Below are 16,982 nucleotides of genomic sequence, written 5' to 3' on the forward strand. Positions count from 1 at the left end.
AAAACGGGGTCTAGTTTAGACTCCGGGGGGGGGGGGGGGGGATGAGGGCAGTAGTGGCAGCGGCTGACTGAATGTGGCGTTTAGGCACATGGTCATTGCAGCATTTATTTTCACCTTAGTTCTCTCTGTGTTATTACTACACGACTCCCTCTTTGCTAATCCCTTCCAACAACTGCAGTAAAAACTAGAGGCGCACCCACACTGATACCAGGGCCCGAGTCCACCCTGAAATACCGACACTCAGTGGTCACAGATACCAAGAATTGAGTACTAACAAACACAACGCTATTTATTGACTATAAAAGGATTGTCTAATGGGTTAAATTAGGTTTAGATTTTAGGCATTTGGTTTAGATTAAAAGTTAAAAATCTGTCTGTATAAAGAATGTTTCTCCCACACTCCCCCATAATTTTACACAGAATAAAGTAGCTGTCAAAAAATTTCGAACATCAAGTAAACCACTTGGTTACTGCTCGTAAACCAAGTCCTAGTACTCAGCAAAAAGTGTTCGGTGCACCTCTAGTCAAAACACTTGGCTTGTATAAACCTCTTTCTCTCACAGCATCCCGAATCCTTTGGCATAAGTGATGGCTTTGAGAAGTCTTTCCTTCAGCTTTTCCTTGGTTGAGTATTCAGGAAGGAGCAGTGCATTAAAGCAGGTATGGGACGTCGGTAACCTGGAGGACATGGCAGGAGGAGTGACGTCATTAACCCAGCTCCACTAGAACAATGTGTAGTCAGAGTGGACCTACAGTAGTCTCCAGATTGAAAGGCACACCTTGATGTCACTGCCTCATAGCTACTGTAAGTGACTTCTCAATTGCAAATGCTTCAAGGACAGAACTCACCAGCTATGTATGCTAATTAAGACAGGACAGACGTCTCAATTGCAAATAGCTGGTGGTCGTTGGTACAAACAAAGTGGTACCATTCATGTTTCTACAGTAAAAGACGTGTTTGGAACTGGAGACTACTGTAGCTCACATCACATATACACAACAATATATATACACAACAATGGCAAAAGAAATGGCTAAATAATTTGACATGTGTCCCATCAACCTGTGACTGAATCCGTCCCATTGCATTTGTCAGGGTTCCCACAGACATTACAAAATTAAATTCAAGGATTTTCAAGTACTTTTCCAAGCACTATTTTTCATTTAAAATGATACAATTCACTTTTAAATGCTGTTTTTTATAGAAAAAATAAATCTGATCCAATATTTATGGCAACAAATTAATAATGATTATAATTTAGGACCTGCTCAGAGGTCATCAATCGGCACGCATGCGACGCATGCATGTGATTCGTATCTGCGATTAACCCATCCCGTCGTCCTTCCCCCCCAAGGGCAGCCGGGAGCAGACAGGCGTCAACGTGAGCCGCGCCAGGGGACCAATCCAAGTGCTCCTGTCCGTCTTCGTCAAGGACGCCACAGCGTTAGCGATCTATTGTTGTTGTGCATGTTTTTCCATTGGGTTTATCTTATCGGGGGGGGGGGGGGGGGGGAACCCTTGCGAGCACGGGGAGAACATGCAAACTCCACACAGAAAGGCCTGGGAGATTCAGAATAATTTTTTTTTATCAAGGATGAACAAAACTTTCAATGCGAATGGTTGATTTGAATTTCAAGGACCTTTTAAGCACCTTGTTAAAAAATTTGCTGTTTTCAAGGAATTCCAGGCCTTGACTTTTTTTGGGGCAAAATTCAAGCACTTTAAGCACTTCAAGGACCTTGTGTGAACCCTGATTTGTACACCTATCAATTTCTATTAAAAAGTAATCAGATCAAATTGGTTTGAATCAAGCCATGGTCAAAATGGAAGCGTTTTACGATGAGTTGAACGTTACTACATTGAGCCGCTGCAACAATCGGTTGAAAATTGTAAAAAGAAGGGGCTCGTGTACCTGTCTGTGTCTGGACCATTCTTGGCGATGATCATTTTTAATTTGCCCAGGCCACCGACCGGCGCTCTGTCTGTGCCCGTGGTGAACTGAAGAAACAGTCTCTTCTGCTCCTCTCCAAAACAGTGAACAGTTTCCCAGAAATGTCTGTTGAGTAGATGATAAAGAAACCTTTTATGGGGAGGTATGCCAATAGGGTCAAAGAAATTCCTCTGAATTGAAATCTGAATTAAACATTACACACTTGAATTTGGACACAAAAGAAACAATATTTTGTATTATGATGACGTAAATAATAATAATAAATAGAAAGCTTCTGTAAATGACCAGCTAATTACCAATTTGTTAGAGAGGACCATGTCAAATTTGTTGGCACTATCTACAAGGTAAGGTGGGGAAAAAGTGTTTTGCATAAAAGTGATATGTCATTTTGAGAAAAAGTGTTCAGTAGCTTGGTTTACATTTTACAGCTCGTACATAAACGTGAAAATGTGATATTTATAGTTGCTTTTGATGATTGATTTCTATGTTTTCTGAAACTGCAGTGGGAAAATCTCAAAATGTTCCTATTCAGCCCAAATCACCATTTTCAACTGCCATCGCCATTGACATGTGACGTGCTACCTTGAACATTATGGGTAAGACTTCACTTTAAGGGGCACAATTATAATAATTCATTAAGAATGAATGAGGAAATATTATGTTAACCAGCAGTTATTCAAGTCACCAATGTCTCTGTGAATCGGAAATGATTACAGAAATGGCTTCTACTTTGTATCCCAAAGACACATTCAGCAAAGAACTTTAAGTTAAGTTGTACCTTTATTAATCCCCTTGGGGGAAATGTGTCCTCTGCATTTGACCCGTCCTGACTATTCAGGAGCAGTAGGCGGCCACACAGAGTGCAGCGTCCAGGGAACAGCTCCAGTTGTAATGCAAGTACCTTGCTCAAGGGCAACGGCAGGAAACTGTTCCATTTTACTCAAAGATTCCCATTTTCTACATGCTTACCTCTAATTCCAAAAGTTAATGATCAGTCAAATGATATTCGTTCCAACATATTCGTTTCTCATTCGTTCCTAGGTACTTAATCATTATTTGTTCCTGCAATATAATTAAAGGTGCTATAGATTACAAAAAATCTACAGAGCTTTTAGAAAGGTGCTGAATAAAAGTATTGCTTTTTGTTAGGGATGCACCAATCCGACTTTTTCAGTCCCGATACGATACCTGGGCTTTGGGTATCGGTCGATACCGAGTACCGATCCGATACCCATTGTTCAATTAATAAACTGTATGCCTCACTGTGTGGAAGAGACTGGGATCATTCTTTTGTGCAAGGCAACATCAGGCTTGACTTAAAACATCACTTTCCTAACTTAGTGAAACAAAATGTAACAAATTAACATACCGGTAGATATAAATGTACTGAATTGTTATTTATTATTAAAATCAAATAACAAAACATTAATAAATTATAAAAAAAATCGTTTAAATTAAAATAATAAAAATAGTCTCCGATACCTGATCTAGCTATTTTAGTCATATCGGGGCCGATATCCGATATCAATATCGGAGCATCCCTAGTTTTTGTGGGTCCAAAATTAATGTCGCTGTTATCGATGTTGCAGACATGTATCCCCTCCCTACTTTCCATTTCCCCATGTGGAATGCACCTGATTGGATAAATAACATGCTGGTGCTTTAACACTTTGGATGCCACTGGTGAACATGGTAAAACATGGTTGAATGCCAGCACCCACGTCAATGATAGCGTTGTAAATGCATAATCTATGTCTTAAATTATAGCTATGCGTCTAATCTGGCCGTCGCTTATCAATGACTTGTTTGCAGTCAACATTGTCGAAACGGATTTTTTGAAAAGCCCTCGTTTTCTTGAAAGTTTCAGGAAAATATAAAGATTCTGTGATAAACGGCATTTACTGGAATATTCTGGAATACACAAAAAACGTTTAAATTTTTCAGCCTATTTATGAAGTTTTCAAATAAACGCTAGATTATGTGTACTTATGCACGCTAGAGAAGCAAGCTGAAAAATCTATTCTCATTTCCTGATCAGCGCGCGCACACACACACACACACACAGGGCAAACGCTGATGTCTCTGTGAAAACAGATCCGATTATCCTAAGACTGGTAAAATAGATTCCTTACCTCAGATCAGATGTTCTCCAAAAAGATTATTCCAATTCCTGATCGCCATTCTAAATATCGATCGCGTTTATTGATTCAGCGCTGGGTACTGTAAATATGTATTCCACGCTGTTTTCCGGCTCGGCAATCACTTCGATCTCTTCGGATGGCTTGCCGGATAAGTAAAATGAGGAAACTGGATTTCCCCCCCCCCCCCCCCCCCCCCCCCCCATCAGTCTAATCCAATGGGGTGCAGTTACACAGGGAGAGACGATGGGGGGCAGTATTTTCTCAATGGAGCTCAGAGAGAGGTTGCTGCACTAACGTGAGGCTAGATTGTTGAAATATGAATTCAAATCGAAAAAAAAATAAAATAAACGCCATATAGCATTGCTGGCATTCAACGGTCGGCATGAACTAACGACATATAGCGTCGCTGGCACTCAAAGTGTTAATGCAACATCTAGTGGCTGAATGTTATGTATAGCACCTTTAAAAATCAGACTGGTGTTCTTTGCATCGAGGAAGCGAATGAAGGGAAAATAAAAACAGATTTACTTGATGACTTGAGAGTCTTTGTCATAACCTCCATCGTAATCTGTCGTGTCCTCAAGTGCTTTAAAGTCAAGGTTCTGTTAAATGAAGAAAACACATTACATAGTGAGACTAAAACAATTTGGTGGCAAAACACATGATGAAAACACATTATCACATTGTCTAGGGTTACTCTCCTTACCCTGCTTCCACAGATGAGAAGCTCAACTTCTTCAGGTCTGAACAAATATTTCAGTGGCGACTCATTTGTCACCATGAGAAAACCTTTCTTGAAAGCTCTGAATTGTCTCTCGACACTTTTGTTCAAAATGTAGTCTGCGTACACGGCCACAAATTCCTGGGAATGACAAATTAAAAGATATCACTTACAGCAAAGCAGCGTTCTTCTCAGCTTGCATTAAATTGCTGTAGTCAACCTATTCCACCACAGGTCAAGCGGTTTGTCTCGATTGCAAGGCTGAAAACAACTGGCATTTTAGAATGTAAGCAGACAAAAAGTCAGACTCAATCACTAACAGAATTAACTTAATTCATCTGTTGATCTGAAAAACAACAACGTCATTCTACTATCTCAACATTTTACCCACTGATCATAATTCAGGACTTTTGTAGAGAGCACACGACCCTGTACTAAAAGGCATTTATATTTACTGCATATATATTTATATATCCATATCTGTCTGAATATACCTGCATATAATCCTTCTATATACCTACTAGTACTTATACACCTGTATATACAATATATATATATTTATTCTTACCATATATATATCTATCCACATCTGTCTGTACATTCCTGCACATAATATTTGTACATCTGTAGATACTATATCTATATCTGTACATATTCCCTTACCTACTCTTACTAGTTACGCTGCTGGCCAGTATGACTGATTTGTATTAACAGATTGCAGAATGGGTATAATACAGTACAGCTCAATACACACAATTGTTAAGGGGATGCAGACCAGAGAAAGACTTTCGTCTTGTTTACATCAGGGTCCCCCATTTTCAATTCATCATAACATAATATGACATACATGACATACAGATACAGTACTGCTACATATATACATTTGACATACCAGATTTGCAAATACAGTACTGTTTGTGATACAAGAAGAGTCTAAAAAAGAGAGTATATACATTTGACGAAGAAACTGTACATTGGAGGAGGTTGGGTAGGTGGGGTGTGGTGGGGGGGGGGGGGGGGTATGACTACTACCATACTGTCTTTATACCTGTATCACTGTACATATTAATATTACAACTGTATAATATAACTGTACATACATCTGATTAGCACTACACCCCGTAGTACTAATTTATATATTGTATACGCAATTTAATCACCTGTACATTGTATATTACTATTGCACTTTTCGGTTACATTTGCACTCTGGTTGGATGCCAAACTTCTTTTCATTTTACTGTACTTGTGCTGTACAATGACAATACATTTTAATCTAATCTAATCGGCTTCCTCCAAACATAGCCATTCACCTTCCTATTGTCGTTGGTAACGGGAATCTCGTCTCCATCTTCCTTCAAGTCATACGTGATCGGTTCTCCGAAAAGGTCCGTCTGTGATATCTGGAAGGTGATCATCATATCCTCTTCAACATTTCCATTATACTCAAGAAGCTCCTTCAGACTCTGGTAGAGAGCCTGTAATGGAAGACAAGAGAGCCGTCATTGGTACAACTTGTTTACTTAAAATGGCACTTTGCTGATTTTCAACCATGATCCTGTCGTTCTGTTGTGAGAAGGACTTGTGATAATCAGACTCATGTAACTCACCTACGTGTTCTGTGTCTCGAGAGCTCAGCCGCATCGGCACTGCAGAGGAGTTCCTCCGGGTGACGTCACAGAGAGGAGAGCAGACCTCTAGTGAACTACAGACACTATTTCCTCAACCATTTCTTCAAATGTCCTCGACTTTGGCCTCTAATACAGTTGAAAATTGTTGAGGAAATAGTGTCTGCAGTTCACTAGAGGTTTGCTCTCCCCTCGGTCACCCGGAGGAATTTCTTTCAAAACGGTTGAGCTCTCAAGACACAACACTTTGGTGAGGCATATATCCGATTATCACATGTCGTCCTCACAACAGAATTACAGGATTAAGGTTGAAAATCTGTGAAGTACTCCTTTAAGACTAGTAAATATGTTCTCATTTATAACAGTAGATTTAGCCTGTTAGAACATTAATTAACTTGCCATCACTTCAATAAACCGATTATCTGACAATACAGGCCCCCTGATGACATAATGACAAAAGGATTGCATTTAAGGTTAAAGATTAAGATAAAGATGTTACTGTACTGGATGAGAATCAGCCAGGTCCAGGTGCATCCCTTTCTTGCCCATGAGTTTCCTATAGACAACCATTGGGAAATGTACGTCCAGGATGCAGTTGTTGTAAATGGCAAGTCCCAGGACAATTCCTATCATGGTATACTGGGCTTCGTTCTCCAGCGAGGACGAGTTGAACCAAAACACCTTTGTGTCATCATCATAGGTAAACATTCCTGTTTTGAAAAAAATTAAGCAAACAAAAAATAAACACCAAGAAAATTAGGCAACCGGTTTTCACTCAATTTCATTATTTTAAATTGTAATTCTCCTTCTCTCCTCATCTTCCCAAGGTTTCTAATTTGTATTCTCTCAGTTTAACTGCTGGTATGGTTTGGCTACTAGGGTTGGGTAACGAACTCTGTACTTTTAAGGGTAACCGACCAAATTACATCGGTACTACAGAGTACCGATTCACGCTAGATCAATCGGTACCAAATTCCGGTACCTTTACATGTTTAGTATAAGAGTGTAATACTAGACAAGAGGGAGCCTTTTCCACAAATATATATATATTACTGTCCCGTCTCCTGGGTCTTTGGAAAGACCAGACGAGGTCAGAGGAGTTTGATCATATTTACTGAGCATGGGCAGATAATGTTGATATTTAAACATAAAAAAACATAATACATGATCATGCGATTTAGTTTGTGTGGTGTGTTACAACAATAAATAACAGAATGTTCTAAATAAATGTTGAAATTGAGAAGTTTGGACTTATTTTTTACAACTGAAATAAATGTTATTACAGAGAGTTAAGTACCGAAAAAAGGTACCGAATTCCAGGAACTGGTACTAGAACGGTACCCAACCGTAATGGCTACTGCTATTAGCATAATATACAAGGCTCATTGTCATTGCTTACGACTGATTTATTTTTCCTTCTATTTTTCGGAGCCAAACTGAGCTGTGTAGTGTATATACAATGTATCATTAGAGCTCTGCAATATGTACATTTTAGTGCAGATAATCAATAGTTTAATCACTCAAAATCTAAATTTGTATCAAATCTGGGAATTTGTGTATCGTCATGCCCTCTAAGCATTATTGTAACCCTGCCTGACCTCAACTGAATGCTTACAAGGAGGGTTGAAGAACGACCACAGACGTGAGCCATGACATGAGGTGAAAACGACACTTATAGAAACACATCGGCAGCGACGGCAGAAACTGTGATTACGATGACTTACCGATATCAGGGTTGAAGATTTCCTCCAAAACCAATTGAAAGAACTCCTTAGAAACCCCTCCCTCATCGACACCTTGCTCTCCCTCAAACTCCACAAACAGCTGTTTCTTCAAGTCAGAGGGGTTCTCCATTGATATCATCTCCAGCTGAAGCACAAGAGAATTAGGCGCACATCATTCACCTTAGAATTTATAGGGTGAATAACTACATTGTGCATTGTAAACAACGTACAATTTAATTGTAATATCTGTCTGTTACCCTCTACCCCCACCGTTAGAGTATAGTTTGTTTTATGACAATGGACCCATCACAAGCTCCGCCCTTTTTTCATGATCCTCCACGACTGTTGCTTTCCTCTGACAAACTTAGAAAAGAGGGCGGGGTTTGAGATAGGTCAATTGTTTTATGAAAAGCAGTACAATTTTGATCACAAAAAAAAAATCACCTCATTCACATGCTATGCCAATGTGTTGCACTGTTGGACTTACTCTGATAAGGGCGTCATCGATGAGGTGATCTCTGCGCACTTTGAGCCTGAGATAGGGGTTTGGCTGCTGACCCTGAACCATGCTGTAGAGCGCAGTGATCCGTCGCTCGCTGTACATCCTGATCCTGTTGTCGTAGTACAGGCCCTGGTTCTTGGTTATGGCGTCAAGGATGAAGGGGCAGGTCTGGAAAGAGAACTTGATCTCGGAGTCCACTTTGAAGAAGGTGAAGTCCTTGTCCATCTCCACCACGTCGTTGAGCGACTCATTGACAAAGTCCTCGTAGGGGATGAGGGGCTGCCTCGAATCCAGGGTCCGAACGCCCAGCTCACTCTCCAGGGGGTCGATCCGAGGCCCCGTCCGGTAGGTCCGTTCCTCTCCCAGAAGCTCCTGCAGTGTCAGCCCCTCGGATTCGGGTTCCTCCACGTCCTCCTCGTTGTGCTCCGTGTCGAGGTCCCCTCCCAGGATGCTGGCGTAGAAGATCAGCTTTAAACACTTAGTGGCGGCCACCACGGTCTCGTCGTCATTGACCAGGTTGTCGGCGTCGTATTCGTTGCAGACTATCGTGAAGGTGATGAGCTGCTGGAAGGTCTCCATCATGCGCCGGATCCGCGGGACGCTGTAGCGGGACCACACCCGACACAGCTTGGCGAGCATGGGCAACGGCAGCTTGCAGACGACCTTACAGAACTGTGGCAGAGCCACCTCCAGGTACTCCGGGCTGTGGAGGTTACTGTTCTCCATCACGATCACGAAGATGTTCAAATAATCAGGGTTGGTTTGGCACACTTCGAGGTAGTCCACGTCCAGCTCCAGATTGGGGGTCAGGTAGACCAGCGCGTTCAGAAGAGCCGCCTCCACCTGGTCGTTAGACAGGAGCCTGTCGTACACCCTCCTCACGGCCTCCACGTCCACGCTCACCTCGTCGGGACCCAGCTGCTGATCGGGACTGTCCACCGCGGGGGAAGCACCCAAATCCTTGGGGGCTTCATGGAGTTCGTCCTTAATGTCGTGCCCCACCTTCCTGAAGCTCTTTACCAGGGCATCTGCGCTGGAGAAGGTCTTTCCGATGAGGCGGATGAGAGTAGAATAGTCACCTTGCTCCTCACAGTGACTCAAGAACGTATGCACAGTCTCCTCTGTGAGGTAATGCACATCTGTATGCATGCACGCACACACACACACACACAAATAGGATGAGCAAACCACATACTGTAAATTGGCGTAAGTCAGTGTCAATAATTAAAAAGGATTTGCGGTAGCACTTAGTTATCACATTAGTTTACCAGTGTTGTAGTGCTATTTTTGGAAGTGGGGGTGCACACCTACTGACTATGATTATAGACAGTGAGTGACTGACTATGAGTGGCTATAATTTGGTTTATAATTAGAAAGTAAAAGTTTCTTGCTAAAATGTGGGAGAATGTCACTCTCCTCCTTTGTTACAAGCAGTGTTGTAACCCCGCCAAACACTGCTCACAACACAATTATCATGTTTCAAACTATCAATATCGGTATGGATATCAGATATATCAGTATCCCTAATGTGTTTGTTATTATTACACACTTACACAGTAACTACCCAATAATTTGTGTACCAATATATGAAGTGCTGCCAAATTCACTTTGGATCCAAAGTCAAGCTCACCACTATAGTCTTCCCTGGTGGGAAAGAGATCCTTATCGTTCATCTCAGTGCTCATGCCGGGACAGATTCTGTTGGTACTGCTGCTGTCTGGACAGGCAGCACCAAGCTCTCTCTTGGAAGAGTTAGGATCACAGAGTTTGGCGTTAATCTTATACAGTTCCAGTGCCCTGACGGCCGCAGAGTTTTTATCCACGGCTTGGAAATTACAACACGATGCGCAAAACTCATTCGCGCAGTCGCCATTTCCACAGCCATCAGTTAACTGCCGAAAGTAGCGCTCAATTAGATGCTTTGCAGCCGCTCTCTTCCTGTGCAAGACATTCAAACAGGAAGTCAGAAAATGCAATCTATAATTTCAAAAAACAAAAAGCACAGCCCATCACATAATTAATTATTTGCAATGCAAAACAACACATTGGGCTGTATATCAAACGCTACAATGTTGAAGATTTGAACAGGCAGTGGCTATATGATCTATTATACTGCAGTACAGAAATAGTCTACTAAATGTACCCATAAATACATGTGTAGTCAAACTACCAGTCGTTCCATGCTTCAGTGCAAGTCCAAATGATATGACTATGACTTACATTCGGCTTGATTCAGACTCCCGTGTAGTACTTGCCAGTCCCGTGGAATAAATGTGGCCTAAAGCAATGAAGTAAATTCTTATTTACATAAATATGACTTAGTTATCATCAGACATTAAGCTATACAGGGGTGGACGTTGCCTCAATGAGTGGCTATATAGCCCACACAGATCAGCATGCAAAGGAAAGGAAAATCAGTTGAAAGTTGAAATTCAATGTGTTCTCATAGTTCATTGACTTCATTCTGCTTTTGTGTGTTTTATGTGCTTATATACATATTTATGTACACACTTTATGTAGCATAGTCGCAACTGCTTAGGTTCAAATCCCAGTACTCTGCTATCACTTCTCTCTCTTTACCCACATACAGTACATAATAATGTAATGACTTTGCACTATCTATTCCCCTTTTAAAAAACAGGTGAAGGCTTTTCTACTGTACAGATTTACGGCCAATTAAATTACTGTGAACTTTCCCCATTAGAATACTATCATTTCTTACTGGAATACTGAACCCCGTATTATATTATTATACCAGAAAGGAGTTAGCATGTTCTTGCATCAACAATGTAGCATCAGGCAAACAAAAACAACATGATGTTGCAACAATGACAGTCACTGGTCCTTGGAACGTGGCGAACAACAAGGGCATTTGCGTGGTTTTATTCTACAAATTTAGCTTGCATTCGTTTTAATTTAACTTCAAAGCAGTGAAAACAAAAGGCCGAGGCAAACTTAGCACAATGCACTTTTAACATCAACTCTTGCGGTAAAGATAACTTCATACCGACCTATACTGTTCGGTTCAGGGTCTCTCCTCCAGGCTGACTGACTTGATCTGTGACTATGCAAAATCACTTCTTGGGACAGTCCGACACTGCTGTATGAAAGTCGATCAAAACAGTTATTAAGCGGGATGCTTCCTTAAGAATAATGTGTTTTTCTACAAGCAACTGACACGATAAAAATGTCCAACTGTTTTTAAGCGTGGATAATTTTGAGTAGGTAAATCCAAAATATATTCTCTACCATCTTGTCAACACACGGGTATCTATCCCAGCATGCAGCGCGAGTGTGTTAAAAAAAGAAAAACTGCCCCCGCTGTCACGACGACACCGCACAGATTTTGTCATAGAAATCAGTACTAATCAATTTATAAAATAAAACAATAACTTTTTTTTGATGTATTTATTAATGAATAAATAAAATGTAATGGCCTGTTTTGTTTAATTATCATTCATTCATATCATTGTGCTCGTCGTGACTCTTGACGGAGCAAGGCAAGGTGGAGTGATTTATGTATGGGTTGTCCTCATAGAGTGGTGTTGTTTATTAAAGAACTGTGGATATAGTTAATAATAATAATAATAATATTAATAATAATAATAATAATAATAATAATAATAATAATAATAACCCTAGTTATAAAAAAAATAAATAAAAAAAAACCTAGTTATATGAATTCTTGCGAGCGTTCTGTTCGCTATTGGACAGTTACATTTCTTTCTTGCTTCACATTCTGCTCTAGTGGGATATTACCTCGTTAATGTAACCTTGAAAGCTTTCGCTACATGCACCTTCATTTGCCTGGCCGCCTAAATTCTTATCCTAACCCATTTTGCATGTTTGCGATCTGATTGGCCACTGACGTTTCTGGTCATGTGACATGTGCACCAATCGTGTGACGGCAAGTTCTTTCGACGGTTAAGCTTAGGCTGTAGGCTGGTAAAGCTATGCCTCCTAAAATGTGAATCGGAAATACAGAAATACCGGCTACAGGCTTTCCGGTTTCCGGGCACCCCCTGATCTGTTTATAGTCCCCAGCGAAACAAACAACAAGCAGGTCTGTCAGCCTGTCGAGGGAGGCGATAACGAGGTTGTTTCTGGGGGGAATACATTTTCATGAGCACCGTGTCGTGATTTCAGGGGCGGGACTTCCTACCTGATTCCCACTTTCGGCCGTAGTGCTTTACCAGGCTTTATCTCTCGAGATAAAGCTGGGAACGAGGTTACTTAGGCTGCGGTTAGACACAGGGGTATTTTCGTTTCGTTTTCAAGGTCAGTTTCGCTTTCCAGAACGCAACGTAATGGCAGGCATGTTCAATAGTATGCAGCTGCAGAACGGCAGAACCATAGATATATATAGAACACTAGATAGCTTACCCGCGCTGCCGGCCAATGGAGAGCGACGTCGTCGTAGGGCAGCCATCTTGCCCCAGGCAGCTCAGCTACTGATAACATTAATGTCTATGGTGCATGTACTATTTAAATAACCATAGATTGCTCAATTCTTTACCGATTTTCAAATGGGTTGGTTTGCTATAAACATCAAAGATGTAGTTATGATACTGCATACTTATAAAAAAAAAAAGAAAATTTAAAGATGTTTTTTTACAAACCGCTTGAATCATAGCCATGTTAATAATGCTTGTAATAAACCAAGCCGTTTGTAAATCCGTCAATATTTCAGCGAGTTATGAGTATTTATGTCTGTGCAGATCACTCACCCTCACTCAAGGCTGACTGGGGCAAGATGGCGGCGGTTCAGCGACGCTGGTAACTCCGCCTTAAGCTATCTAGTGTTCTATATATATCTATGGGCAGAACCACCACAGTAGCGGCGGGCTGAGACGCACGCCGGCGGCCTATTCTTTAATTGGAGCCAAAGAGTGCTGCCGAGTGCTTCCGCGTTTTCCCTGATTGGCTGCGCGGCATTATGTAGCCGTAATCCCTGATATTTTTCCACCGAGGCTTAGCTCAACTGGTACGCCGCCGTGCTGTGGAGCCTGCGGTGCGGTTGGTCACAAGTTTGAATCACTTCAATTTTTTTCTTTTTTTCTTTTTTACGTTTATCATCTCTCGCTATAAACGTGCATTCTTCCGCTGGTTAAGTTCTTTCGGAGTTGGTTAAGGTTAGGGTTAAGTTAAGGTTAGGCATTATTTCGGAGTTGGTTAAGGTTAGGGTTAAGTTAAGGTTAGGGAGGGTTAAGGTTAGGCATTCTTTCGGAGTTGGTTAAGGTTAGGGTTAAGTTAAGGTTAGGCATTATTTCGGAGTTGGTTAAGGTTAGGGTTAAGTTAAGGTTAGGGAGTGTTAAGGTTAGGCATTATTTCGGAGTTGGTTAAGGTTAGGGTTTGTCACAGAGAATGCCTGTCTGTCTTTCTTGACGTGGAGGATGCAGCCTATTTCCGCACTGCCGCTCTCTCGCGCTGCCGCGGTCACATGGGCGTAATGGCCAATCAGAGAAATGCAACGCACTCTTCGGCTGTGATAAATATAGACGCGCCCCGGCGGGCTGAGACATAGATATAATAACACTAGATAGCTTAAGGTGGAGTCACCAGCGTCACTGAACCGCCGCCATCTTGCCCAGGTCAGCCTTGAGTGAGAGTGAGTGAGCTGCACAGACAAAAGTACTCATAACTCGCTGAAATATTGACGGATTTACAAACGGGTTGGTTTGCTATAAACATCAAAGATGTAGTTATGATACTGCATACTTATATAAAAATTTTAATTTTAAATATGTTTTTTACAAACCGCTTGAATCATAGCCACATTAATAATGCTTGTAATAAACCAAACCGTTTGTAAATCCGTCAATATTTCAGCGAGTTATGAGTATTTTTGTCTGTGCAGCTCACTCACTCTCACTCAAGGCTGACCTGGGCAAGATGGCGGCGGTTCAGTGACGTCGCTCTCCATTGGCCGGCAGCGCGGGTAAGCTATCTAGTGTTCTATATATATCTATGGGCTGAGAGGCCGGCGGCCTGTAGCTGTTCCGCAACCGTTGCTACTTCCGGGGTAGGCCTGATTGGCCCCGACAGGCACGTGACCCGCCGCGGCCACGCCCCGCGGCAGCCCCAGGAGCAAGCGCGCTACTGCTGGAGTTCGCTTCGCCTTTCACATCGCTGCCGTTGGCGAAAGCAGACAAATGAATGACTAATTCGGTCAGAAATAACGTAACTAATAACGTTAGTAAGCACTGCTTATATGCTTATTATGTCTGCGGGGTACAGTAAACGTTTCTCCCGGTACATTCTGAAGAGCACACCGCTGTATGTTGGAGAACCAGCGGTCTTCCTCACTCGAGTGAGACTAAAGCCGTGCACAGCTCAGCCCTGTGAGACGCTTATGTCTGCGGGGTACAGTAAACGTTTCTCCCGGTACAGCCTGAAGAGCACACCGCTGTATGTTGGAGAACCAGCGGTCTTCCTCACTCGAGTGAGACTAAAGCCGTGCACAGCTCAGCCCTGTGAGACGCTTATGTCTGCGGGGTACAGTAAACGTTTCTCCCGGTACATTCTGAAGAGCACACCGCTGTATGTTGGAGAACCAGCGGTCTTCCTCACTCGAGTGAGACTAAAGCCGTGCACAGCTCAGCCCTGTGAGACGCTTATGTCTGCGGGGTACAGTAAACGTTTCTCCCGGTACATTCTGAAGAGCACACCGCTGTATGTTGGAGAACCAGCGGTCTTCCTCACTCGAGTGAGACTAAAGCCGTGCACTGCACAGTCTCTAACAGTGTAACAGTAAGAAGCATTTTGGATAAAAGTATTCTGTACTTCTGTATGACAACAATGTATGCCTTTCAAATGTTAAATGATTAAATGATACACAGCGAAATCTACGCTCTCGCCTCTCATCCTGCTTTCGCCAACGGCAGCGATGTGAAAGGCGAAGCGAACTCCACACTCCAGCAGTAGCGCGCTTGCTCCTGGGGCTGCCGCGGGGCGTGGCCGCGGCGGGTCACGTGCCTGTCGGGGCCAATCAGGCCTACCCCGGAAGTAGGAACGGTTGCGGAACAGCTACAGGCACCCCGGCGGGCTGAGACCCCTCGCTTCCATTGGCTGATTTGGGTCACGTGACCGTCCCACCCAATGGCTGAATTGGAGTGTTGCACTGCGGGCATTGGCTGATTTGGGTCACGTTGCTCTGCGGGATTGATTGATTGATTGATTGAAAACTTTATTAACAGATTGCAGAATGGGTACACGTGACCGCCACAGGCCCTGATTTATTGATTGAAAACTTTATTAACAGATTGTAGAATGGGTACAGTGATTGATTGATTGATTGATTGATTGATTGATTGATTGATTGAAAACTTTATTAACAGATTGCAGAATGGGTACAGTGACCGATTGATTGATTGATTGATTGATTGATTGATTGATTGATTGAAAACTTTATTAACAGATTGTAGAATGGGTACAGTGACCGATTGATTGATTGATTGATTGATAACTTTATTAACAGATTGTAGAATGGGTACAGTGACCGATTGATTGATTGATTGATTGAAAACTTTATTAACAGATTGTAGAATGGGTACAGTGACCGATTGATTGATTGATTGATTTATTGATTGATTGAAAACTTTATTAACAGATTGCAGAATGGGTACAGTGACGTCACAGGCCCGGATTGATTGATTGATTGATTTATTGATTGATTGAAAACTTTATTAACAGATTGCAGAATGGGTATAGAGGTGTGATAGGTGTGATAGGTGTGATAGGTGTGATAGGTGTGAGAGGTGTGATAGGTGTGATAGGTGTGATAGGTGGGATCGGTGGGATAGGTGTGATAGGTGGGATCGGTGGGATCGGTGTGATAGGTGTGATAGGTGTGATAGGTGTGATCGGTGTGATAGGTGTGATAGGTGGGATCGGTGTGATAGGTGTGATAGGTGTGAGAGGTGTGAGAGGTGGGATAGGTGTGAGAGGTGTGATAGGTGGAATAGGTGGGATCGGTGTGATAGGTGTGAGAGGTGTGATAGGTGTGATAGGTGTGAGAGGTGTGATAGGTGGGATCGGTGTGATAGGTGTGAGAGGTGTGAGAGGTGTGATAGGTGGGATCGGTGTGATAGGTGTGATAGGTGTGATAGGTGTGATAGGTGGGATCGGTGTGATAGGTGGGATCGGTGTGAGAGGTGTGATAGGTGTGAGAGGTGTGATAGGTGTGATACAGTGACCGTCACAGGCCCGGATTGATTGATTGATTGATTGAAAACTTTATTAACAGATTGCAGAATGCAGTACAGCTCAATACACACAATTGTTAAGGGGATGCAGACCATGCAGTAGTTACATTTGT

At 42.3% G+C, this 16,982-nt stretch overlaps 1 protein-coding gene across 2 annotated transcripts; it reads right to left on the bottom strand.

Moving 5' to 3' along the window:
* Positions 1–541: 541 nt before the first annotated feature.
* ube3a (ubiquitin protein ligase E3A) lies at positions 542–11,921 on the bottom strand. 2 transcript variants are annotated; one of them, XM_084309272.1, is made up of 11 exons: positions 11,915–11,921; positions 10,886–10,943; positions 10,296–10,603; positions 8,651–9,804; positions 8,164–8,308; positions 6,944–7,149; positions 6,125–6,289; positions 4,800–4,955; positions 4,622–4,695; positions 1,914–2,057; positions 542–678 (listed from the first exon to the last, which is right to left on the bottom strand). In XM_084309272.1, coding segments are annotated over exons 2-11 (2,475 nt in total). In that variant the 5' UTR covers positions 10,888–10,943; positions 11,915–11,921; the 3' UTR covers positions 542–557. The 2 variants fall into 2 exon arrangements, with proteins under 2 accessions (XP_084165398.1, XP_084165397.1); XM_084309271.1 differs by having other exon boundaries at positions 11,677–11,920.
* Positions 11,922–16,982: the final 5,061 nt, after the last annotated feature.

This window comes from Notolepis coatsorum (assembly GCF_963971535.1).
Source record: "Notolepis coatsorum genome assembly, chromosome: 2".
NCBI lineage: Eukaryota > Metazoa > Chordata > Actinopteri > Aulopiformes > Paralepididae > Notolepis > Notolepis coatsorum.